The 26,570-nt window shown below is 53.7% G+C and overlaps 1 protein-coding gene across 16 annotated transcripts in view; it reads left to right on the top strand.

The window, feature by feature from the left end:
- Positions 1–26,570, top strand: part of CACNA1A (calcium voltage-gated channel subunit alpha1 A) — a 147,007-nt gene that overhangs the window by 105,957 nt on the left and 14,480 nt on the right. For 10 of the 16 annotated variants that reach the window (XM_074935164.1, XM_074935161.1, XM_074935162.1 and 7 more), the window contains 13 exons: positions 2,462–2,578; positions 3,286–3,351; positions 3,610–3,710; positions 4,141–4,291; positions 5,132–5,259; positions 8,718–8,814; positions 16,675–16,780; positions 17,074–17,181; positions 17,887–17,987; positions 18,323–18,432; positions 18,719–18,857; positions 20,369–20,482; positions 26,290–26,325. In XM_074935164.1, coding sequence (XP_074791265.1) covers positions 2,462–2,578; positions 3,286–3,351; positions 3,610–3,710; positions 4,141–4,291; positions 5,132–5,259; positions 8,718–8,814; positions 16,675–16,780; positions 17,074–17,181; positions 17,887–17,987; positions 18,323–18,432; positions 18,719–18,857; positions 20,369–20,482; positions 26,290–26,325 — 1,374 coding nt within the window. Of the gene's footprint in view, positions 1–2,461; positions 2,579–3,285; positions 3,352–3,609; positions 3,711–4,140; positions 4,292–5,131; positions 5,260–7,704; positions 7,802–8,717; positions 8,815–16,674; positions 16,781–17,073; positions 17,182–17,886; positions 17,988–18,322; positions 18,433–18,718; positions 18,858–20,368; positions 20,483–26,289; positions 26,326–26,570 lie in introns of all 16 variants that reach the window. The other 6 variants (XM_074935172.1, XM_074935158.1, XM_074935160.1 and 3 more) reach the window with 3 other exon arrangements.

Here is a 26,570-nt window from a genome sequence, read left to right as displayed (position 1 = left end):
GTGTAGTTACACAACAGCTCCACGGTATCTGTTGTGTAATTATACAGCCAGGCCCTTGGACCTGGTGTTAATTACACAGAAGTTCCCTGCTGTGCATTGTGTAACTACTCAAGGGTCTCTGGGCTATGTTATGTATGAGTCACGTGGCCTGTTCTGTGCAATTGTGAGAGTCACATGGGGTGTTTGTTGGGTACGGAGCCCTGGTGGTGCATGTTGTGTGGCAGCACAAGCCTTGTGGCTCACCTTGTGCGATTGCACAAGCTTTTTCTGGCACGTTTGGCTGTTGCACAAGGATCACACAGCCTGGGTCATGAGATTACACAAGGGTCCTGTGGCATGTGTTGTGCGGCTGTACATGAGCCCCTTGGTGCATGTTGTGTGGCCACATACGTCTTGTGATGTCTGCTGTGCAGTTGCACACGTCCTGTGGTGAGTGTTGTGCAGCTACACAGCTGCTCCCTGGAAACAAAGGGGTTTCTTCTTGCCCGGCAGGGCTTCCCACAGACGGCAGGGAGGGAGTCCACCCACGCTCTTGGCTGCTGGGGAGACTTCCCCATTAGGCAGCACCAAGGCAAGGCCCGTGGACACTTCATGTATCTGAGTACCTTCCCCTTCCACTGAAGCCAGGGGGTCACCCAGTACAGCCCCACTGCTCCATTTGTCCCTCCCCACCTCTGAAAGTGGAGAGAAGGGATCAGACTGATCCAGGCTGGAAACACAGCAATGGGTGTAGGAGCAAGGCCTTTGATTTCCAGGGTGGGATTAGAACCCTGGATCAGTGCTGTGCCTGAGGAGCTGGGATCCTAGCCCCACTGCTGACTTGTGCATTGATTGGCAGAGGGAAGGGGAGTCCTTGGGCTCGAGGTCAGAACTTCACAGCTGACTCCTGGTCTGCAATGGATCTGCCAGACCAGACCCCAGATCTGAGCCAGAACAGAGTCTACGTGCCATGAGCGAGTTTGTCTCTTAGAAAAGACGGGGTGACCTCAAGGGTGCAAAGGTTGTTGGTCTGAGGTTAACCTAGGAGCTGCGTCATGCAGCCTATGCCACCGGTTAACTGGAGCTCCAGCCCAACGAGCCAGGCAGAATTGCCCAGCTCCAGCAGCCAGTGCACTATGGGAACTCCAGAGCTTACCACAGGCTTTGCACTGCTCGGCCCAGTCCCAGAAGCCACGTGCCATCCCCTCCCGGGGGAGAGGGGTCCAAAATGCATCTTCGTGAAACCAACAGGACGAGTGGCGCCTCCCAGCCTCTTGGCCCTCCCCTCCCCATCCCTTGGAGCAAAACCCCACTGAAAGTCGTCCGTGCTTGCAGGCTGAGCCCCCGCAGCCAGCCTCAAGAAGTCATTCCAGGGAGCATCCCGGCGTGGCTGTTGGTGCACAGAGACAGATGCATTTGAGGTCCCAATCATCACATGCACTCTGTAACATGTTGCAAGTCCCCAGACACCTTCCCCTCCCCCGGCACTTGTCCTGCTTCAGTTCTCTCTGGTTGTGTGTGCATAGTACACGTGCGATGTGACCCCACAATGCTCTACCTGCTTGTGTCAGAAAATATCAGTGCATTTGGTTGTTGGGATAGTTACAGTATAACCCTGATATTAACGAATAACCATTGAGTTCCCAATTGGATGAGCCCAGCTTGTTAGTTTCCTTTATGTTCCTTTCCCCTTTTTCAGGGATGGCTGGTGGATGGAGATTGCTGGGTGGCTTTCATGCTGTGATTTGTTAATGGTGTTATCATTCATTGTCCTGGTTGATTATCATTATTTGTATTCATATTATTTATCATCTATTTTTATTAAATTATTAACAGCACTATTAATTCATTAATATTCATTTTATTCTTAATAGTATCCAATGCATTATAATCATTCTATTTATTTTATTTATTATGTATTATAATGATCACTATTGGGTATTGTTTATATTAATAGTACTGTGTGTTCTGTTACTATTCTTTATCAATATGCATTGCAATATCATTTATTATTTATCAGTAGTATTATTGGTTATATCATTGGTTTAATAATACTATTCATTATCATTTATTTCTCTTATAGCAGTTATTAATAGCATTATGTATTATAATCATTTATTATCTATTATTTATTAATATTATAGTGCATTGCTGCTATTTATCATTAGTTATTAATTAATAGCATTGCGAATAATAATAATTATTATTGGTTGTTATCAACAGTTGCTGTTGATTGCTAATAATGATCACAATTGATGGTGTTGTTATTATTTTATTACTACTTTATTGAGTTCTCCGTGGATTTTGTTTTAGTTGTGAGTTGGTGGGTTAATCATCTGCATTGAGATGATGTTTCCCTGGGTTATTGCCCTGCCCTGCGGTGGATGCAGGCACACGTCCAGGGCAGTCTCCCCTTGGGGTGGGGATCTCCCCTCTTGCACCCGCGGGTAGCGCTCACCTCTCCTTCCTTTCATCCCCTCAGAACAACTTCATCAACCTGAGCTTCCTGCGGCTCTTCCGTGCTACCCGCCTCATCAAGCTCCTGCGCCAGGGCTACACCATCCGCATCCTGCTGTGGACCTTCGTCCAGTCCTTCAAGGTGACTGGGGACGGGGGGGTGGGCCAGGGGGCCAGGAACCCAGCAACTGACTCTTAGAATGACTGATGCAAGGTTTGGCGTATGCGGGCTGGACCCTTGGCTCTGAAGATGTATTGATTCCATATCTGTCTGTTTGTCCCGATACAGACCCCTCTAGCTATCTCTTTCTGTCTATCCCCACATAGACCCATCCATCCACTTGTACTCTGTCTATCCAGCCATCCCATACACACCCTTCCATCTGTCCGTCCCCATACACATCTATCTACCCCCATACACCCTCTCTATCTCTCTATCTCTCTCTCTCTCTATCTCAGAGTGTCTCAGCAGGGTGGCATCCAGGTGCTATGCCCACCTCAGTCGCTGACTCCCCAGGCCCTGAGCGGGTGCCTGGTGAAGCAATGGCAGCCTTTGCTCTGGGTTCAGTTGGCTGTGGATTGGGTCGGTGTTGTGGTGGCATCAGGTCTCTTCCCTGTCGGTGCCTTTGAGGTGTGGAGTGCTGGAGGAGACATGGGCGAGGAGAGAAGCTCCCAGCATGCTCTCCCTGCGAGCCAGCCAATGGTGCAGATGCGGGGTGTGAGCTGGATTTTGCTGCATTGAATGGAGAAGCTGCTGTGGCCCAGTACAGGGGGAAGCTATTTGCCTGGCAGGGCGCAAGGTTTAAAGCCCCCTGCGAGTGACGTGCCCTGCTCTGCTTCTCTCCCTAGGCCCTTCCCTATGTCTGTCTGCTGATTGCCATGCTCTTCTTCATCTACGCCATCATCGGCATGCAGGTGAGTGTCAGGCAGGCCAGCTCGGGGGGACGGGACACACTGTCACAGGCCATTTTGCAGTGCGGAGACCGGGCGTGGGAATCCGAGCACTAGTGCCTTGGATTGGGAGTGACTCCTCCGCACACACATGGGGGTTAGGACTGTGCCGGGCTCCAGGCCCAGCATGTCATGCTGTGCCTGGGTGCTGGAGCAGGCTGTCTGCAGGAGAGAGATGTGGCCCCATCCCCATTGCTGTCTGAGGGCCCTCTGCCTTTGCAGGTGTTTGGTAACATTGGCATCGAAGACGAAGAGGAGGACTCGGCTATCACAGAGCACAACAACTTCCGCACTTTCTTCCAGGCCCTCATGCTTCTGTTCAGGTGAGACCCTTCCCCGGGCAGAAGCTGGACTGAGCAGAGATCCGTGTCCCATCCCCACCGCAATTGCAAGGAAACTGACCTCCTTGTATACCTTGCTCTAATGCAATGGGTTGTCCGGCTGTTAATCAGCCCCCCAAGCCCCACCCCAGAGCTGGCTGCACCTCAGCGCCAGGCAAGGAATCCCAGTATAAACCGCCCCTGCACTTGGCCCCAGAGGTGGCTGCATCTCAGTGCCAGGTGAGGGATCCAAGTATAAACTGTAAGCCCCATCCCTGTAAGTGCTCTGGGCTGAATGATGCTGTAGAAGTGCAAAGCATCATTAATGGCACCCAGGTGCCTGAGGGGACTGGGACAGAGCTGCCTGGTTTGCTCCCCCAGCCCTGCCCTGCCTTCCCAATGCACTTCCCCTCTCCCCTCTGTGCGGCTGCAGGAGCGCCACCGGCGAGGCGTGGCACGAGATCATGCTGTCGTGTCTGAGCGGGAAGCCCTGCGATGAGAACTCGGGGATCAAGGAGCATGAGTGTGGCAACGAGTTCGCCTATTTTTATTTTGTCTCCTTCATTTTCTTCTGCTCCTTCCTGGTGAGTCTGTGGGGAGCCGGGCCGGCGGCAGCAGCAGGGGTGCGCGTGCGCTGCGTGAGTTGGGAGTGTGCTGACGTGTGGGGCCACGCGTGCAGCGTACATGCGGCATGTGTGAGCTGGGTGTGCGTAGACAGGTGTATATGTTTGTGCGGGCTGGCATGTGTGAAAGCCGCGTGTCGGAGCTGTGAGGGTATTCATAGGTGTGTGCACCTTGGCGTGAATCTGTGCTCTGTGTGCGCCAGAGTCAGTTGTGTTGACAAGTGTATATGTGCGTGCATAATGGCACGTGCACGAGTTGTGTGTGATGACTTGTATATGTGGGTTTGCATGTTAGCAGATGTGTGAGTACGTGTACGTACGTTGGTATGTGTGTACACGTGTGCATGTGTTGTATGAGTGCATGTGTACACGTGCATGTGCTGTGTGAGTACACACACGTGCACATTGGCCTATTATGGTTTGTGAGTTGCATGTATGCAATGCATGGATGTGGTGTGTGTATGTGGGAAGTGTGTGTGTGTTGCACGTTTATGCCGGTTGTGCATTCATTTTGGTATGTGTTGATGCATGTGTACATGGATGTACTTGTTGGCGTGCCTCTGTGTGTGTTGGCGTGTGTATGATGACGGGTATGTGCATAGCGGAATGCATAAAGGAAAGTTGGGGAGTGGGAGAAGGACCAAAAACATGAGCGAGAGACACATGGATAGAGGAGGCGCTGGAGTGCCCAGAGCCCAGCCTACAGCAAGGACTGCGGGATTTGACCCCTGGGGTCTTGTCTGCACTGGACTACTTGTTCAATACGCCTCTGTCTTCACGCCCCAACCCATCCCACTGCAGATGCTGAACCTGTTTGTGGCCGTCATCATGGACAACTTTGAGTACCTGACCCGAGACTCCTCCATCCTGGGGCCCCACCATCTGGACGAGTACGTGCGTGTGTGGGCAGAGTACGACCCCGCTGCTTGGTAAGGACCTCACCCTCATCCCGCACCTCCTGCCCCCGCCCAGCAGCCAGGGCTCCCCTCCCTCCTTCGAGGGGAATATTGGAGGGCTCGGATTTGTCCATGTCTGCAGGGGAGCCGAGATGAGCCTCCTTGATCGGCAGAGAACTGACTGTCGAGGGCTGGGGAAGGGGGGTGAGGAGCAGAAAGAACCAGGGCAAGGAGGAGTGGGGTCTAGCTGTCAGAGCCTGGCTGGGGCTGGGTGTCAGGACTCCTGGATTCCATGCCCAGCTTGGGACGGGGAGTGGATACTGGACCCAGGTGCCCTCGCTCTAATCCACTATTCCAGGGATGAGCAGTTACTTGGCTTGGTGGGCCTTGGATCTGATTCAGTGCCATGGGGATACTGAGCTAGATGGCCTGCTCTGGACAATCCAGTGCAGACATCGGCTCAGATTCCTGGGTTCTTGTAGGGTCTGAAGTTTCCGGGCCCACCTGGAAGTTTCCAGGGCTTTTGGAAGGGGGTGCAGGGCACCCTGGGGTCCAAGCACCATGGGAAGGAGCCATTAGCCAGGGTCTCCTGAGCCGAGACCCCTTTGCACTGGAGGGGGGAAGGGGTTGGATCCTAGTCAATACCCTGGTTTGCTGGGCAGCTGCTGCCTTTGGTTAGTTCCTGGACAAAGATGGACAAAGCTCCTAGAAGCAGCCCTTGTTAGTCACACAGAACAGTAAGTTATCTGCCCGGCTGCCTCCTTCCATCCCCTGACAGATCATCATGTCCTCTGGCCTGCAGGCAGGGGGCTGTGTTCCTCCGGTTGCCAGGAGGGGCGACACATGGAGGCCTCTCTCATCGCTGAATGCCAACTCTCCGGGGCAGGTGCTGCTCCGGTGTGCTGGCAGGGCTTCCACAGCTCAGCTGGTGCAGAGATTAGAGCAAATCCCTCCCACGTAGTCTCTCCAGGATTCGGGGAAGACAGGACCAGTTCCCACTGAGCACTAACCCAGCTGTACGCTAGTAAGAGCGGACCCCAAAGCCCGTCCAGCCCTCCTGGGCTGGGTCTGTGTCCCCTACGGGGCCCTGCAAACGCAGGCTCTTGGATCTTGTTGCTGTTTAATGTTTCCTTTTTCAATTTTAGGTTTTTGCAGCTGGATTCTCTCCAACCCTCCCCCCTTCCCAAGCAAATCGAAGGGCCCTGGGGGTGTCCCTCTGCCACGTCCTGGGGATGTCCCGTGGTGCCCTGGGCTGTCCCATTATTACTGCACATTGTGAAGTGGGTAACAGCTTGCAGAAGAGAGGCTGGATGGAAAACACAGGGCTGTTTTCCTCCCACGCCCTGATGAGTCCCCATATGCTATGCAGAGACACCACGCACTCAGGGCTAGATGACACAATCAGCGCCGCCAGGGAGACGCCACTAGCTAGACACAGGCCGCTAGGGGACGTAGCCCCACCCCGGCTCTGTGACATTATGACTCCTCTGCCCCGGTGTATCCTCTGGAGCCGGGAACTGCGCTGGGGCTGGGCTGGCGCTGCACCATTGAGGCACTGGAGTGGGGCCAGCCTGCCCCTGTGGAGGATTCCTGGCGCGTTGTGTTTGGTTCTGTGCCGGGGGGCCGCCACCCCAGGCATCGTGCTGTCCCACGTCGTCCCTGTGCCCTGTTCCGTTTCTAGTAAACTCCCGTTGTTTCCAGGTTTAACGTGTTTGTCTACGCTGCCAACCCTACCTGGCAGGCCCTGCCAAGCCCAGCAGGAGGAGCTCCCAACCGGCCCCCTGAGTCCGATCTCGTGCCACTGGGGGGTAGACACAACCCTGCCCCCGCCTTGGCACGAGGGTCCTTTGCATATGAGTGACACCCCTCCCCCAGTAAAAAGAAAGCAAAATGTTGGGTCCTGATCCCAAACCCAGTGGATTCAATGGCAGCCTTTGTATTGACTTCACTGGGCCTTGCATCAGGTCCTGGGAGAGGCCTATTGATCTGAAAACAGAGCTGGGAGTCTGGACCCCGGGTTCTGTCCCCAGCTCGGGATGGGATGTGGGGTCTAGTGGATTAGAGCAGAGGGGGCTGGGAGCCAGGACTCTTGGGTTCTGTCGCCAATTCTGCTGAGGGCTCCCTGTGTGACCTTGAATAAGTCACTCTCCCCCACCCTGTAGCTCTATGCCTCAGTTTCCCCAATAACAGATGCACCTCCCAGGAGATCGTAGCCAGCTGTGGTCTGCCAGCTGCTCAGTAGTAGCAATTTTAACACCAGGCCTCTACTCTGCAAAGGCCAAGCACTTTCAGCTCCCACTGGAGCCCCCAGGAATGCATGTCCAAACCCCCAGCCCTAAGGTAAAACCAGGCAGTATTGCTGTAGCTGGCCTAGGCGCCCATTCCCGGCAGCCTTGCTGTGATCTATGTGTACATGAAAGTTTGTGTGTTTCTCTCGCCCTGTAGCATCTGCACTAACCCCCTGTATTCTTCTTGCAGTGGCCGAATTCATTATAAGGATATGTACAGTTTATTACGTGTTATATCTCCCCCACTGGGCTTAGGCAAGAAATGCCCTCATAGGGTTGCTTGCAAGGTTTGACTTACACTAAAACCTGCTAGCATCAACGGAATGAATGTTGCTTATGGTTTCTTTAATATGTATATTTCATATATATATATATATATATGTATACACACACATCTCGGTATCCTGCACTTTTCAAGAAGTAATCCAGTCACCTCCTTAGCAAACAGAATGCAAACGAGGATGCCGTCCGCCCAGTACCGCATGGAGCATATCGGTGATTTTGAACCCTTTCTGCTTGCTGTCAGCTGAAGCTAGGCCCTGAGGATTTGTACCACTGTATCTGTACACACACCCCTCCACCACCCTTCGCACATTGAGTTTTTTCATCTGGGGAGGACGGAAACTGCATTGACACCTCTGCCATTTATCCCTTCCCTTCCCCTCCCCCCGTCCACCACCTTACCCTCCCCCCCCCCTCTCCAGCATTGGCAAAGAGGCGTGCTCTAAGCTAAATCTCTCTCTCTCTCTTTCCTGTTCTTCGCTACAAAGGTGGCCCCGATCCTGCAGTCCTCCCTCCCAGAACACCAGGAGGAATTTTGCCTAAAGGACTCCAGGACCCCAGCAAATCACTTAAGCACGCGCCTTCTCCAGTTTCTCTTAAGCAAGGGCAGAACGCAGTGCCCCCTGAAGGCAATGGACAAACTGCCATTGATTTCACTGGGCAGTGGATCGATGGGGAGCTTAAGTGCTTTGCTGAATCAACTGTTGCCTTCCCCCCACCCCCGAAGCTGGCTAGTTACACATAGGAATGAAAGATGTGTGAGCTCTCACTCTTTCTGCTGAGAAGCAGCGAAGTAATCTTTGCATTTTTTTCTTCCATTTTTTTCCCGTCCTTTTTAAATTGATTTAAAATATTTTTTTTCTTCTTTGCATCTCTCTCTTGTCTATTTTTTCGTGCCTTTTTTTTTCTTTCCGCTACCAGGGGCCGGATGACTTTCACGGATATGTATGAGATGCTGAGGCATATGTCTCCACCCCTTGGGTTAGGGAAGAAATGCCCACCCCGGGTTGCTTATAAGGTAGAATAAATTAAAAAGACAAAAACATGCAAATCAAATTCACTTAATTTTTTTTAATTTTTTTTAACCAAAACATTTTTTTAAAAAAATCAGCCTATACAATATCTTTTTATACATTTCTTTGTGTTTTTTTTTCCTTGATCAAATCTCTTAAATAGTACGGTGTGTCCGTTTGAGTCCGTTAGCATTTCATGTTTCAGAGACTCCATTATGGCAAGTCAGCTGGGGTGGGTAAGAACTGAAGTGCAAGGTGCATGTTAATTCTCTACAAGCCCCTTTTTAAGGATTCCTTCTTCCCTACCTTTTTTTATTTGGTGGAAGAAACATTGCTTTAAAACGTTGAATTCCCCCACCCCACCCAGTCGAACCTTTCTCTGTACGATAAGCCATACAGCTCTGACCGACCTGTCACTTCTCAGTCGTTAAAGATTTCCTCAATGGGTGGGAGACAGGTGGATGGAAACTGAAAGGTTCCAGTTCAAAGCTAGACAGTGGGAAGACGTCAGGGGTCAGAAATCCCTTGTGGGCCTGATCTAGAACCCATTGAAGTCAGTGGGAGCCTTTCCACTGAGTTCGTCGTGCTTTAGGTCAGGCCTGGGATGAGAATCTCATAGGAGGCCAGGGAAGGAAAGGCGATTCAGGTGAGATAGCGGCACCATGGCTCAGAGTATCTGGTCCATTCCTTTCATGGAATGATCAGTGAGGACTGATTGCAAGTCCTGGGGTAGGAGGGAACAGTAAAGGCAGTGAATTTTAAAGGGTTGCTCTCATTAGCATCAGAGGAGCTTGTAGACATCACAGTCAAGATCGGGGACCATTTTGCTTGGTGCTGTATAAACATACAGGCCAGACTTTTCAAAAGAGCTCAGCACCGATTTAGAGTCTGTTCACACAGAGACATTTACTGGCATAGCCACAGTGGTATAACACCCCTTGTGGAACCTCAAATTCCAACATTAGAGTGCCATTCTCTGGGTTATTTTGAACAAGCAACAGAAACCAGACAAAGGCACTCTGATTACGGAATAAGAGTTGGGAGTTGCACTGGTGTGTTGCTCGCGGTATAGGTATACCAGTGTAGTTACGCTGGTAAATCGCCCCAGGTAGACGAGCGCTCAGGCACGGAAGTAAGTAGCCAGATTTTCAAACAATTCTGATGCCTACCCAGGAGTGAGCTGCTGAGTTCGGGCCTCGTTGGACAATCTGGGTCCGGTGTGAGTGCTGAGAACTGGGAAATCTGGCCAATGCTTAGGTTTCACCCAGTCTACCCGTCCATAGGCATTCCCCATCATTTCTCTGGGATCCAGTGGAAGCTGTTTGCTTGGATGCGAAGATCCCACTGCAGTGTTTCCAACATTGCCGCTGAGGGTTAGATCCTGGGAGTGAAATTGACTCTTGGAGGCAGCTGTGCCTAGCGATTCAGGCAACATGGTGAGGTACAGCAGAACTTGGTTCAGTTCCTTGCAGTGTCTTAGATTCGCTGGGTGAACATAAGCTAGTCTTGGCTCTGTGCCTCGGTTTCCTCCCCTTTCAAAGTATGAGAAGCTAAACATCCTCCATGGTAGAAAGGAAATTAGACGCTTAGTTTCTTTCCAGTTTTGATCATCTTAATTGTGATTTGTAAGCTAGATGGGCGATTTGTTTGCAAAATATCGGATTTGTTTGGCTTTTTTTGCCTGACAATGTCTCTTTAAACCAGTGACACCATATTTCTGACCACAGTGCATTGTGGGAGATCCAGCATGCTCCTGCAGTGCAATGGTGGAAGCTGAGGAGAGGGCGCACCAGGTCTTAGCTGCTAAGTTAACTCGAGTTATAACTCAAGCGTTGCCCCATCCACACGTACAAACTCTACATTCAAATGCAGTGGTGCATCGGTGGCTATAGGCTAAAACTCAAGTGAGCACAACTTGTCAGCTGCTAACATGACCCTTCTGTAATGTGGATGCAGGCTAGCGCTGCTGATCCATTCCCTTCTCATAACTCCCCCTGATGTGCCCAGAAAGGACAGACCAGTTCTCCCTCCATTCGCTGGAAAAGAATCCTTAAAGTGGCTCAGCTTATTGCTGTACAAAGAACCATGGCATGTGCCCCAGAAGTCCTAGTGACACCCACAGATGTGTGGGTGCTGCAACTCGACTGTTATGGTCACTCTCAGTCAAGCTGGGTTGACTCAAGAGGAGTCACTTGAGTGTGGATAACTCGAGCTAACTGCAGTGAAGACCTGCCCAAGGCCTAAAGGTGTGATTTGAAACATGTAGCTAAAGATGTAACAAGATCCTATTGCTGGAATTTGAAGCTGGACAGGTGTAGATTTAGGCACAAATTTTTAACAGGATAATTAACCGTTGGCACGACTTACCAGGGGTTGGGATGGATTCTCCAGCATTGGCCCTGTTTAAATCAAGATTGGATGTTTTTTCTAAAATAGTGGCTTGAGTTCAAACAGGAATTAATTCAGGGAAGTCCCATGGCCTGAGTTCTACAGGAGGGTCAAACTGGATGATTGAAAAAGGCCCCTCTGGCTGCAGGATCTAGGATTGAAATTCTATGAAAAACCAATGGGAAAGGCTGTGTGGACTTGAAACTAGGCTGGTTTTTGTTTAGCTCAAGTCAGTGGTCTGGAACGCTGGGCTCAGGGCTTGGCTGCAGAGGGAAGTTCTTGTGGAATCTGGTAGAGTGTGAATTTGGCAGTGTGGCCTAGAGGGGAGAGCCACTGGAGTGGGACTCAGGAGAGCTGGGTTCCAGCTCTGTAACTAGCCTGCTGGGTGATTGTGGGCCAGTCACTTCCCCTCTCTGTGCCTCAGTGATAATGAGAGCAACTTCCTTGGTTACGTGCTTTGAGATCTGATGGAGAAGAGCTAGGTGTTCTTGTTCTAGCCGTTCTGGACTAGCTGCAGCGGAATAGTGATTCTGCCATAGCTGTGCCGGTCAATCTCCCTACAGAGACAAGCACTAAGGCCCCGATTTTGCAATTGGATGCACACAGACAGACACTGAAGCAGAGAAATCAGTGGGCTTCCACAAAGGTGCAGAGTTCTACCCACATGATCAGCTTGGCAGGAGCTAAATTCATCCTGGGATTAAGCAGGTGAAACTGCAGCAGCTTCAATTGCAGATGAGTCTGTTCAGGCCAGGGGTGAACATGGTGCCAGTGTCAGAGACCAAGCGCTTGTGATCTCCAGGCTCACTTACAAGGCCTGGGGCATGAGCTAGGTCTTCTCAGAATGGCTCACCCAGCAAGTGTCTTAGCTCTAGTGAGTCACCTCCTTCGAAAGCCCCAGTTCTCTGCTCAGGAAGCTGGTCCCCATCTTTAATCAGCCCTATGGGGAACTCCCTTTTGCTGCTTTCAAAAATATCCTCCACCAGAGACAGTATTAACAGCTACTAACCTTTCTTTCTCGCCCCCTTTTCCTCCCCGTCCCCAGACCCCCTTCTCTGTCAATGCAGTTCTAACCTGGCTAGCAGCTTCTCTCCTCTTCCCGTCACATTCAGTCTTTCCCATCTCTGGTTCTCACCTCGCCTCCATTCTCTCTCCCTGCCCCACTCCTGCCTTTCCCCTGGCTTCAAAGCTAGAACTGCCCTACAGAGCAGTTTTGGAGGGTTCCCATTTATGACTGAGGATCCATAACCCACTGCTTCCATCTCTCTCTTTTCTTCTGCTGTCTCAGGCCCCCTCATTGCTCCTTCAGACACCCAGAGCTCGCCTTATCTATCCCCCATGCGTGGTGTCCCTGTGCGTCTGTCTGTCCTTGCCCAATAGGGCTCAGCCCATTGGCAAAGTGCACTGTCCCTACACCCGGCTGCTGCTGTCTGGGAGAGACGCGGGGGTGGGAAGGCTGGTCCCAGGGTGCGTTCTCAGAAGCAGAGCGTTTGCGCCTGCCCCATCCCAGGCTGCCAGCCAGAATAGAACCCAAGTCTTTCCAGCACCCGACCCACAGGCCTCTCCCATCTGAGCTAAAGGATCAACTCCACCTGCCGCCGAGCCAGCCAGGATCACGCACTGCCGACTGGCCCGGCGGCAGGGGCGTCTAAGGAGCAAGTTGTGTCAGGCCCTGACTCTCGCATCCACTTTAGGCCGGGTCTGTGAGCTATACTGGCAAACCTGCCTACTGGAGATGCAGCGCCTGCCAAGACAGCTTAGACCAGTTTCCCAAATGAAATCCGCTATATTGGCAAAAGACTTCTCTGCCGGTGTAACCGTGTCTAGACTAGGGCTGTGCCAGTATAGAAATAGCATTAAAAAAATCACATCCCCAAGTGCCATTACTGGACAAGCAACAGTTTCTAGTGTAGGCCTGAGCCTGGCTCCCCACGCTGATGCCTGTTTAACTACGTCGGGGTGTGATTTTGTTATGAGGTGCCAGCATGATTCCTAGTAGGGACACTGCTACATGGATGTGAAGGTGCCTTGTAGCTCTTCCCATGCGGGAAAGGGAATAAGCCATATTGACACAAGGTGCCTTTATATTGGTAGAATTGCATCGTACTGGGGGGCGTACTGGTGTAGCGCTGTCGGTAAAAGTCACACCCCTGCAGGATGTGCTATCACTAGGACAAACGCTGTGTCAACCGGGCCTAAATGGGAATCAGGCCCGTAGTGCCTTAGATCCCACAGTGAGAGGCACTACAGAGAAACTGAAGAGAGCCCAGTGAGGTATGGGCGAAGGAAAGGAGGTGTAGGTCTGAGTTCCGTGGGGCAAACAGGATCACCTGAGGAGGCTGGCACAGCACTGTCGGGTTCCCACCTCTTCACATCCCTGACTGACAGAGCTATGCCAACAAAAGCCTTTAACATCGACCTGGCCTTGTCTTTGCCTCCTACTTTCTGAGCCTTTAGAGTTATGCCCAGGTCCACATTTTCCTCCAGCACCACAAGGGTTGGGAACGTCCTTTTTTCTTTTGCATGAAAGCTGAGGTTGTCCCATGACTCCAGGAGCTGGGGCTTTAAGAGAGATGGCAGCACGGAGCAGCTCAGGGCAGGCAAGGGTTCTACCCTGAGACTTCACACTGGAAATTGACTGAGGTGTTTGTCCTGGTGCAACCACATCGGTTAGGGGAGTGGGTTTTAACGACTGTAGCTATAACAGAAGAACTCCTAGTGTGGACACAGCTATACTGAGATAAAAGCATCTTAAACCAGTATAACTTACTGCCTTTCCCTTATGTGAATAGCTTGACTGGTAGAAGCAGCTGTATATGGTGCGTCCACACTAGGGGACTGTACTGTATTACCGGGACCCGTCAGAAAAGGAGAAGGCTGATGTATCAGATGCTAGTGGAGCTATGGGACTAAGGACTCGTCTCTCTTCCTGCATCTGAGAGGAGGGTGATGTCTAGTGGTCAGAGCAGGGAATCAGGACTCCCAAGTTCTGTTCTTGGCTTGGGGTGGGAGTGTGGTTAGAGGATTGAATTGAGTGTGAGGATTCCCAGGTTCTATTCCCAGCTCTTCCATTTGCTCCCTGGGTAAGTCACGTCCCCTGGTTGTGCCTCAGTTTCCCCATTTTACAGAGCTCCTCAGACGGCAGGTGCAAAAGTTTTTCACCATGTTGCTTTTACTCCTCAGTAGCCTCTCCTCAGCCTGCCCATCAGTCCTTGCTCCTCCGCTCCCCTCACTCTGTCTAAAACCCGCTGGGCTCTCCATTCAGTCCACCTGGGTATCTCATACCCGCTGAGCCTTTTCTGTGCCCTCCCGTTCACCCCCTTTTCTCTTGGCTCACTCCTCCATGACAGCTGCTGTCCAGAAAACCATTGTGAGAGGAGCACTGGTGCTGTGTGGAACAGCGCCCCCCGCAGAGGGGTCATGGCTGATTGTGTTCCCCTCACCCAGGCAGCTCCATCCCAAACCCTCCCTGGTCCCTTCTACCTCAAGAGAACTGTGTTATGGGCCAATCCTGCCTGATGAGTGCACCATGCTGCCCCCAGCCTTGCGGGTGACCTGGCTCTTCCAGGGTCACTCGACAAGGTTACCGGATAACCTGGTTTGGCCTGTCCATGTTGCCCTCCCTGCTGAGCCATGCATGTGCCAGGGCATTCTGGGAAAATCCTGGGAACTATCCTATCATGCTTTGCTGTGGAGGATTGTGGGTGCTTTTCATACAACGCAATGCATTTTGGGAAGGTCTGGCAGAGTCCTGGGAGGCTGGGTATGTCCAACTACCCCGACCTGCGTGGAGCATGGACACACCTGGATAATCATGCAGGGTCCTGTTTGCAACTGTATCGGGGGGACCAGCCCAAGTGGGATTTGAACCTAGATCAGGGATGTGGCAAATGTCCCATTATCCGAACCATGGAGCAGCGATCAGGACCACGTAACACTATTGCTGGGGCCTCGGGTGCCCGATTGCTGACAGGTTGAGAACGCATCACGGGTGGAAGTGTCCTGAGCCTGGAGGGTGAAGATGGGGGCTACTTCCCCAAACCAGGGGGCAGTGTGGAGCTGCACTCCCCCTCTGTGCTTCAGGCCGATCTCTGCAGGGCCAGTTTTCTGGACATCATGCTCGGATGGACCTTCATGCTCATTTTCTCTTCATCCTCCCTGTCTGTCCTACTCCCCCCTCTCTGTCTTTTTCCCTTCTTGTTTTGCTGTCCCTCCCCTGCCTTCGTCAGTTACATCCCTTTAAAGACCGGAAGAGACCCCCCCACTAACCCCATCTCCATATGGTCCACAGCCTTATCGTAGCTAATGCACTAACTGGTCGGCCAGTGTCCAATCCATCCCTGAGCATCTTGTTGCCCAACAGCCTGAACTCTGAGGAATGCCGAGTTTCTGTCGATTTTTTCATTTCTTCCCTTCGCACCTTGAGGACGCACCCATTCTTTGCACCGAGAGCACAAAAACTGCGGGCCTCTCTAGAGCAGTCTATACCAGAGCTATGAATGAGTCTCGATGTGTCCTCTGGGAATGCTTTCTGCCGCATGCTGCATGCCCGCTGCATGAGCCCTGGCGTGGCGCTGTCTTGCCTTGGCACTGGGAGGAACGCGCTTTGTTGGATGGTACTGGCTGCATCCTGTGCAGTGAGCATTAACTACGCCTCCCCTGTTTCCCTTTGCTGACGCCGAGTGCACTGCTGGCTTGCAACATGGAGTTTGTGTTTCTTTCTTTGTTGATTTCTTTATCTTAATTTAAATTTTTTTAAAAAGTCAGTGAGCTCTTTGGAAAGAACTCTGGGGAAGGCAGGGAGGGATGCAACCCAGAGAGGAGAGGTGGGGTCTAGAGGTTGGAACAGGACTTCTGGGTTCTCTGCCCAGCTGTTGGAGGGGAGCGTGTCTACTGGTTAGAGAAGGGAGCTAGACGTCAGGGCTCCTAGGTTCTACTCCTGGCTTTAGGAGTGAATGTGGTCTAGTGGGTAGAGTTGGGAGTCAGGTCTCCTGGGTTCTAATCTTGGCTCTGGGATGGAACTGTTGAATAGTGGTTAAAGCAGGAGCCTGAGCCAGGACTCCTGGGTCCTATTCCCAGTTCTGCCACTGACACTGTGTATAACAGGGAGACAGTTGCCTCAGTTTCCCCACCTCTAAATTGGGGACAATTCTGGCCTGCCCACCAGTGGCTGAGGTTTAATCCCCAAATGCCAGCAACGCACTCTGAGATCCTCAGCTGGACAGAGACAGGTATAGGCCAGGGCTGATTATTGTAAAGGGAGTGCCTCATTCATTGGCACTGGGCACCTTCATAGGCCCATCAGCATCCAGAGGGGATGTGGGGAGGGGTGCTGGTTAGCAAGAGCTGGGGATCCCCCGAGTACTGAACCCGGTGACACCTCAGAGTTCTCCCCAGGGCTCCCCTGTTTTGAAACTCACACCGGTCTCAGGTGCGGGGAGCGTGAGGGTGACGCACTTCTGCTTGCCTCTCTGCAGAGGCTGCTCCGCATGGACCTGCCTGTGGCTGACGACAACACCGTCCACTTCAACTCAACCCTCATGGCTCTGATCAGGACCGCACTGGACATCAAGATCGCCAAAGGCAAGTGCGAGGCTCTGGGGCAGTGGTGGTGGGGAGCTGGCTCCTCTGTGCAGGACGGGGGCTTACCAGCAGGGCACCGTTCTGCAGCCCCACCTTCAAAAGGAAATCCACAACTGCTCCAGTCCTGCTCTCTCCCAGCAGGGGGCACTGCAGGGAGCAGGGCAGGAGCGCTGGCTGTGGGGGGAGCTTCTGGCTGCTCCAGGGAGCAGGACAGTAGCACTTTCACTGGGGATCTGATATTTCGGGGCTCCGGTGCCCAGCCGCTGACCTTCCCCCCGGCTTGTGCCTTCCAGGAGGAGCCGACAAGCAGCAGATGGATGCCGAGCTCCGGAAGGAGATGATGGCCATCTGGCCCAACCTCTCCCACAAGAACCTGGATCTCCTTGTCACCCCTCACAAATGTGAGCATCCCTGCTTGTTCCCCGCACTGTCCCCAAGCTCGGCAGCCCGCCTGGCTTCTGCTGTAGGGGCAGCCAGCCCCAGCCCTGGCATGGGAACTTCCCCGGGATGGGCATAGCACCCATGTCCAGACAGCATGCCCGCCCCCCATTAACCAGGTCACTGCTGCCCAGCAGGGTGAGCTGTGCAGGGCTAAGCATCCCGTTCGCACCACGGGGTCTCGCGCTGTCCTGTGCCCATTCTGTGCCTTGGGGGAGAGATGTGTGTGCTGCGGGGGCTGGGAGTCAGGACTCCTGGGGTGTGGGAAGGGAGTGGGGTCTAGTGGTTAGAGCATCAGGACTCCTGGGTTCTATCCCAATGTGCCACTGACTTTCTGGGTGACTTTTGGCGAGCTGAGCCCTGGAGACTCCCAGCCACTCAGCACAGAGGTCCGTCTATCCGTCCATCCATCCCCAGGGATCTGTCTGGTCTGTAAAGCCCCTTATCTCTCTGGCATCTCTATGCCTTGTTGTGCCCAGGGCCAAGACCTGTGTGGGCCCAGAGTCTGTGTCCCCATCTTCCCCACCCTCAGTGGGGGCACTCAGCTTTGGGGACCAGAGGCTGAGAGGGTTGAAATTCTGGGGGGAGTTGGGCTGCTTCATGCTGGGCCAGGGCGGGCGTGGGGCTGCTGATAATGCTCAGCCTCTCTCCCTTCCTGCCTCCCCCAGCCACGGACCTGACAGTTGGGAAGATCTACGCCGCTATGATGATCATGGAGTACTACCGGCAAAGCAAGGCCAAGAAGCTCCAGGCCATGAGGGAGGAGCAGGTACATCCCCTGGGGTTTTCAATTCCTGGCTCTCCCACTGACTCACTTGAGTAAGCCCCTTTGCCACTCTGTGCCTCAGTTTCCCCCTCACATGGGGCTGGTCAGGCAGACTCACCTCCGGGAGTGGGTAGGGTGGAGCTGCCTGAGAAGTGCATTGAGACCCTCAGGTGAAAGCCACTACCACAGTGAAATGCTCCTGCCCTGGGCTGGAGGTTTGAGCCCAGGTTCCCAGCCAGGGGGAAGGAGGGTGCCCGGCCCAGGCTGGCTTGGGGGCCTGCTCACGGCTTTTGTTCCCTTCCCATAAGCTGGTCTGATGCCTCCTGTCTTCCCTGCAGAATCGAACGCCGCTCATGTTCCAGCGTATGGAGCCACCGTCCCCCACCCAGGAGGGGGTCCCGGGGCCGAACGCTCTCCCGTCCTCCCATCTGGACCAAGGGGGTGGCCTGTAAGTCCTGAGCATTCGCTATCTGGTTGTCCTGCCCTTGCTGGAGAGCCCAGGACTGGCATAGCCGGGAGCTCCTCCCACAGCCAGCTCTCCTGCCCCGCTCCCCACAGCGCCCCCTGCTGGGAGAGGCAAGGACTGGAGGTCACCATACCCTGCAGAGCCTCCCTGTGGGAGAGCCCAGGACTGGCCAGAGAAGCTGGGCGATGCTGGCGTGGCTCCGTTAACGGCAGATGCGCTGCCTGCCAGCACGGGTGGCTATGGCCTGACGTCCTGTCTGCTCTGGCAGGAGTGCGCCTGAAGGGGGCATCAAGGAGAGCCAGTCCTGGGTTACCGAGCGGGCACAGGAGATGTTCCAGAAGACAGGCACCTGGAGTCCAGAGCGAGGTCGCCCCGAAGACATGCCCAACAGCCGTCCCAATTCCCAGGTGATCGATTGATCGATGTCCATATGCACATAATCTGTCAATCCCTATACACCCCCTCTATCTATCTACCTATCTATCTATCCATCCATCTATCCCCATACACCCCTCTATCTATCTATCTGTCTGTCTGTCTACCCCAGGGGTGGGCAAACTTTCTGACCCGAGGGCCACATCTGAGTATGGAAATTGTACGGTGGGCCATGAATGCTCACGAAATTGGGGGTTGGGGTGCAGGAGTGAGTGAGGGATTCGTCTGGGGGTACGGGCTCTGAGGTGGGGCCAGAAATGAGGAGTTCAGGGTGCGGGAGGGGGCTCCAGACTGGGGCAGGGGGTGGGGAGGGAGTTGGGGGGTGAGGGCTCCAGCTGGGGATGCAGGCTCTGGGGTGCAGAAGGGTGGGAGGGGGATCAAGGCAGGGGGTTGGGGCTCAGGAGGGGGTCAGGCGTGCAGGCTCTGGACAGCGCTTACCTCAAGCAGCTCCTTGAAGCAGCGGTATGTCCCCCCTCCAGCTCCTACGCGGAGGTGCACCCAGGCGACTCTACGCACTGCCCTGTCCACAGACACTGCCCCTGCCCCTGCAGCTCCCATTGGCCCCATTTGCAAGCTCCCAACCCCGCTCCCCAGCAGGAGCTCAAGAGCCAGATTAAAATGTCTGAAGGGCTGGATGAGGCCCCAGGCCGTAGTTTGCCGAGCCCGATCTATCCCCGTACACACGCATCTCTCTGTCTATCCCCGTTCACACCCATCTCTCTCTCTATCCGAATACACACCCATCTATCTGTCTATCCCCGTACACACCCATCTCTCTCTCTATCCCCGTACACACCCATCTCTCTGTCTGTCCCCATGCACACCCATCTCTCTCTGTATCCGAGTACACACCCATCTATCTGTCTGTCCCCATACACACCCATCTCTCTCTCTCTCTCTCTCTCTCTCCTGTTCAGGAGCGGGGGGCAGGTCTGACCCCTTAGGGCTGGGTTATGGGGAGAAGCCCAGTCTGAGGGCTAGTCAGGCCTGGAGCTGGCCTGGTCTCCCAGCTGACCACTTAGCCGTTCTCCAGGGGGAATGAGGATGACAGATTTCCCACCACAGGCAACTCCGGAGGCTCAGGTGCAGCGTGTCTCTGGTGCTTTCAGACTGGTAGGGAATCCAGGACACCGGGCGGAAGAACTGAGCCAGGGATCATGATTTTCAGCAGCAGTGTGTACTGAACAGAGCCAGGGACTGGGAGTCAGGACTCCTGGGATCTATCCCCAGCTCCGGGAGGAGAGTGGGGTCTAGTCATTAGAGCCCGGGGAGCTGGGTTATGTTCCCTAGTCTGAGAGAGGAGTGGGTTAGAGTAGGGGAGGGCTGGGAGTCAGGACTCCTGCGTTCTATTCCCAGGGTACCCCTGACTTGTGAAGGACTTCTGACAAGTCCCTGCCTCTGTCTGTGCCTCAGTTTCCCCACTTGTAAAATGGGGGTGACGCTACTTTACCAGGTGACCCTCTTTTTGCCTTGCCCTCTGCAGTCTGTGGAGATGAGAGAGATTGGGAAGGACGGCTACTCAGACAGCGACCACTACCTCCCCATGGAAGGGCACGGCCGGGCTGCCTCCATGCCACGACTCCCTGCTGAAAACCAGGTGAGGGGCTTTTTTTTGGAACCATCCAGGGATTCCACTGCCAAACACAATGACACCCCTGCTGGGAGCCCGGGTCGTCCTCCGAAAACGGGGAATTTCTCATTCAAGTGCATTTCGAATGGGGAGTCGCTCCTGGACTGATACAAAGTGAACCAATCCCTTGCCAGGACTCAGGATTGGGCCCAGATTACAAGAGACACCTTTTGAAATTCATAGCACCCTAGAGTGTCAGACCAGAAGAGACCATTAGATCATCTAGGCTGATCGCCCGCCCATCACAGGGGAGAGAACCTTGCCCAGTTACCCCTGCATTGAGCCCAAGAACTTGTGTTTGGCCAAAGCATTTTGTTGCCCCTTTGGCCCGTGTGGCAGCTTTGCAGGGCTGTCTCCATTCAGAGAAGAAATTGATGGTACGAGCCAGGGCTGTTCTTTGGTGTGATCTGGTTTTAGTTACAAAACATATTTACACCAAGTCCTGTTTCTCTGAACAACGGCAGGCGGTTTCCTTGTTCAGGAATCCCCAGTCTGCTGCTTCAGCGGGCTCTGTCTCTCTGCTTCACGGCTACTGGCTTTCTGTCTCTTTGCATATGTCTTCACTGCCCATTTAACCCTGGTTCTAACCTGGGTTTTAGCCCAAACCCTTCTACCATCCACACAGAAAAGCCTCGGACCTGGGTTTGGAAGTGCTTTAAGTCCCGGCTATTTGACTCAGTTGGGGATGTGAGTTAGAACCCAGGCTCTGCTTTAACTCAGTCTGGAACATGCTAGTTCTTCGGTGCCCTTCCCACAGTTCCTCCTAAAGGACAGATTGACTGGGAAAGAATCCCACAGCATGTCAGCAGACAGAGCCATGACACACCTGGATGAGAGCAGAACCAGTGAGGACACAGTAATTCAGGTCAAGCTTTTCAGTGGGGATGCTCACACCTGAATTGACCATGCAGAGAAGACAGACCAGTCCACACAGGTTAGCTCTGATCTGCCTTTTGTCTCGGGCAGACTCTCCATTGTCTGTACCTCTCTCTACTCCACAAAGGGGCTTAATTGCTCCTTCCCTTGAGTTTGAAGGAGCTCAGCACAACCATTGCATGACCACTTTAAGGTGGTCTGTGATTGCCTTTGGTGCAGAAATTCAGCTGCTGGCAGCCAGGAACACCTGTCCACATGTCAGTATCTTCCAGAAAGGCCGTCCAGTCTTGATCTGAAGACTTCAATGGATAGTGAATCCTGAGCTTCCCTTGAGAGCTAGTTACAAATGTGGGACTGTCTGGCTTTCTCTTCCAGCCAGTGGTTGCTCTTCTGCCTTTCTCTGCTAGCGTAAAGAACCCTTCAGTGCCCTGGATTCTTTCCCCAGGCCCCGTAATCAAATCACCTCCGACCTCTCAATCTTCTTGTTGATAAGCTCCTTACCTCTCCCTGCCAGGAATTTTCTGCAGCCCTCAAATTATTTTTATAACTCTCCTCTGCACCTTTTCCAGTTTTTCAGCATCATTTTTATGGTGTGGACGCGCCAGACCTGGACCCACTATTCCAGTATCAGTCTCACCAAGGCCTTAGACAGGGGAGAAATCACCTCCCAGCTCCTACTCAGGAAAAGTGACTTTGGACATTTGCTTTCGTTGTCTCCAGCAGCTCTGCCACCCTGTGCTGAGAGGTGATGGCAATTCACTTGCTAAGCAGGGGTGGGCCGGGTCACCACTTGGGAGACCTCACGGGAAAGTTCCAGCATGAAAAAACACAGCACGTGTTGTTGACTCAGCAGGGGATGGTGGGGGACGGGGACGGGGGGGGGGAGTGCTAGAAGGTGCTGTGCTGCTGGAAATGGAGGGGCTCAGTCACTAGGGGGTCCTCTCCTCTCTGAGTCAGTATAGTCTCTGCATAACACTAGGGGGTGCTATGCTGCAGGAGGTGATGCTTAAAGTCGCCATGCATTGAAATGAGGCTGTTAAAAATCTCATTGTCATATTCGTAGGAGTTGGGACATTTGTCCCAGCCAGATTTCAATTTCAGCTGCTTCTCTAAATTCCTCCTGTGATTCCAGCTGGATGCAGAATTCTTTCTTCATGTCTTTCCCTAAACTGCTGTGTAGCTTTGCTCTCCACTAAGCAGCTGCTGTGCTCCACCCCAGAGGTGGCTGCATTTTACCAATGGTGAAATTGACCGTTCCTTTGGGAAAAGCTAGATTCTGTGCTGCATCTCCCGAGAGCGATTGCATGGAAGGTGCAAGCCCACTTTAACCCATGTAACCATGACAACAGCATCTCCAGAACCATATTATTATGGTCTCCATAACTGTGAGATCAAAGCCGTGGTCCATGTTACCGTGACACTGCAGTCTCTGTTACCATGACGTCGCAGTCTGTTGCTGGGACAACAACTCAGTAACCCTGACACTGCAGTTTCCCCTCCAGAATATCGATGAGTCGCAAGAGTCATTGTCTCACTTTGTATCAGTAACCAAAGCTTGCTAATAATATTATGATGTCACTTTTCTAGCGCCCCCCTCTGGTGACCAAAGGAGCATCACTGGCAGGCCCCAGAGAGAGCCTTGTTCAACAGCCTGGGCCAGAGGGGAGGTCACTGTAATTAAGGGGGGAATGGAGCTATTTCTCCCAGGGAAGATGAAAGGGTTAAAGGCTCCAAAAAAAAAAAAAAAAGGAATCTTGTAAAGATGCAGAATCCTTCCTTGAGAGCAGCAGCAAAACGGGAGGAGGATTTTGTGGTCAGGAGGCCAGAGCCGAGGCCTGGGTTTCAGAGCTGATCCAAGCATCGGGGGCTCTTGGATAGCATGAAATGTTAAGAGGCAGCATAATCTAATAGACTCAGCGTGAGATTTTTTGAGCCATGCACTCCTGGCCTCTTTCCTTGGCTATGGGAGAGATCATCTCTAATGGTCAGAGCAGAGGACTGGGAGTCAGGACTCCTGGGTTCGCATCCCAGCTCTGCCGCTGCCTCCCCGTGTGACCTGGGGCAAGTCACCTCCCGTGTCTGTGCCTCAGTTTCCTCCATGTTCAAAACAGGGGGTGATCTGGCTTACCATTGTGAGGTGTAATGTGTTAACATTCATCGGTTTCTTTGGAGCTGTTGGGTGGGATTCACCTCTCGGTTCCACCCAGGGCTGAGAGCCAACCCTGGCCTGTCCATGCTCGCGTGTTACGTGCACATCACTGACTCACGTGACCCCCTCCCTCTGCTGAAGGCGAACTCATACTGTCGCGATTCATCCGAGCGCAGCCACCATCTGAGCAAAGACCATTTGCCACTGCTGGTTACATCAAGCTTATAACATGAGCTTCCCATGTTGGCATGAAGCATGCTTCAGAGCAACAGAACCCCCCTCCAGGCCCCCGAGGTGCAGTGCCCCCGGCCATCTTGGGCACCTTCCTAGTGCCGCAAACCTGAGAGTGGCTGGGGGGACGGGGTGTTGTTAATCATGCCCAGAGCATGTCAGATGCCATCCTGAGCGTACTGAGGAGCATAGGAGCATTTACCGGGGCAATCTCCGTAGCGATGAGCTAAATATGCACGTGTGGGATGGTGGGTGGCGTGTGTCTGAGAAGGACAGCAACGACGTATTGCAACTTCAAGACTGAAAACTCCCGTCACCTACAATACTTCTTTAGCCTGAAAAGTTTGGGTCTAACTTGCCAAATTCTCCGTCGGTTTATGCCCCTGTAAACTGAGGTAGAACGTGACCCAGAGGGCGCGAATCCACATCCCAGCCCTTGACTGGCAGGTGTTTCTACCCGGTTGGTGGCAAATCTGAGCTACCAGGAGCGGGTCCCCAACAAATGGCCTTACCTTTAAGGGAATCAGGGGTGGGTCCCACCACCAGATAACGGTTGGGCTTGGTTGCTGTGGAGTTAGAGGGACACCTAGTGGCCACTCTGGGGCAGGATCTGTCAAACCAGCACTAGGGCCCAGATCCTCATGGGCGTTGGATGTGGGCCTCGCTGAGCTGCCCGCTGGGTGCCTGGCACGGCTCCCAGCTGAACGCTGACGGCTCTGCAGGCGGCTGGGGCAGCGAGTGACTTATGTGCTGGAGGAGATCTGCTCTGATTTTCATTTCCTTTTTGCATGAGCTTTCTAGCGAGCTTCGTGGGTAACCATTGACCTTTGGGCCAGGGCAGGAGGGGGGCGAGACACCTGCTAAAGGCTGCACTGTTCCTTAGGGGCCGAAGGAAGGGGGGGAAGGGTCTTGGGTCCACCTCCACCCCTCAAACTGTCCCTTGGGCCCTACACCCTTGAGTCTCCCCTCCTGGCTGGCCTAGCAGAGTGGGGCGAACAGTGCGGGCCAGGCCAGGCACCATCCCATACAGCCAGGGGATGGGGGGTCAGGGAGGCTGCTCCTGGAGCAGGAGCAGGAGGCCTGATTCCCACATTGCTGGTCCGGCTCCATCCTGCCCCCATGGCAACCCAGGGGCCCAGCCAAGAGACCCTGAACTGATCAGTGTTCCTTACACATCATGTGGCCTAATGGTTAGAGCAGAGGGGGCTGGTAGTCCAGATTCCTGGATTCAATATCCAGCTCTGGGAGGGGAGGGGAGTGTAGTGGTTAGAGCAGGGACTGGGAGACAGGACTCCTGGGTTTTTTTCCTGTCTCTGTCACTGACTCAGTGTGTGACCTTGGGTGAGTCTCTTCCCCTCTCTGTCTCCATCTCCCCATCACTAAAATCCTTCCGTACCCCCAGGGGAGCTCTGGCAGCCGGAGCTTGTGACCCCAGCAGGCATCACTCTGAGACGAGCCAGGAGCAGAGGTGGTGAATGAGCAAGGGCCACTTCTACTGTCGTTCCTCTGCCCTGAATGGTTTTAAGGACAGTTAGCAATAGTGACTGGACACGTAGTCCTTAGCCTTCAGAGTCAACGGGGAGATGAGCAGGGACTTGGCAGCCAGCTCCATTTCCCTCAGGCCCAGGTGCTGGATCCCACTAATCACCAGTGCGGGGGGGGAGATAAGGGATTCTCCCAAAGCCAACAGCGTGGCTGCGTAGCTGCTACTATGTAGCAACCAAGATCCTCCTACTTCCCCCCCCATGCAGCGGGTCGGGGCTGGAGCTCTATGAATTTGAGGCTCTTCTGCCATGCTCTGCCCTCCCCCCCAGCATTATTTAATGCCCCTTGTGCCAGTTGAGGGGGGTCATCAAATCCCGCCTGTCTGCAGACTCAGCCAGTTCACCCTGCTGCTTCCCCCGCAGCTGAGCCTGTTGGGTGCTCTCCTTTGGGTGCTCTCCTTCAGCACTCCCCAGCTGCGGGAGGGCTCGGCCAGGGGACAGCATGCCAGCCCCGGGGCTGCGGAGGGAGGGCCCATCCCAAAGCATCTCCCTGGCGATCAGCAGGCTTTGGATCAGGCCCCACAGGGGCAGGGGGGACTAGGTAGATCCGAGCAGTGACTCTGCAGCTTTTAACAGCGGCCCAAGGCACGGCTGGGACACAGGGGGGCTGGAGCCTGCTCTGTTGCAGCATGCACAGGAGTGGGGGCTGGGGAGGGGGGGCTGCTCCTGCCCACACTGCTTTCATCCTCCGCTGCTCACTCCATGCGTCCCGCTCCCCCTCCGTCCTCTGGGGCCGCTGCCTGCCCCTGCTTGGCTTGGGTGCTGGGAGCACACGCGGCTGCAGGATGGAAGAAGCCCCCATCCGTAACTGACTGATAACCGAGTCTCTTCTCCCCTCCCCTGCCCACCCCTCACTCCCTGCCCTTCCTGGTGTCCTCCCGCCCCCCTCCCAAGCCCCCTTCTTTGCCTTTATATTTATTTTCTTCTCTCTCTCTTTCCCTTTCTGTGTGCACCGTCTTGTCTGGCTCTGGCAGAGGAGGAAGGTGCGACCCCGAGGAAATAATCTCAGTGTATGTACCGTGGTGGGGGCTCTCCAGTGCCACTCACTCCACGCCCACAATCCCCCGCTCGCCTCTAGCCGGTCTCCCTCCCTTCCTTGATCTGTCCCCAAACACATCTAGCTAGCCTGTCTGTCTCTCCATCCATCCCTTTCCCTTCTCCACGTCTCTCACTCTGATCTCCATCCTCTTCTGTCTGCCACGTCCATTTCATTGCACACCACCTAGATTAGTGGCCCTGGCAGTGGGCTGCATTC

This window comes from Natator depressus, chromosome 20 (genome assembly GCF_965152275.1).
Source record: "Natator depressus isolate rNatDep1 chromosome 20, rNatDep2.hap1, whole genome shotgun sequence".
NCBI lineage: Eukaryota > Metazoa > Chordata > Testudines > Cheloniidae > Natator > Natator depressus.
The sequence above is the reverse complement of the archived record's forward strand: the minus strand, read 5'-3'. Positions and strand labels throughout refer to the sequence as shown.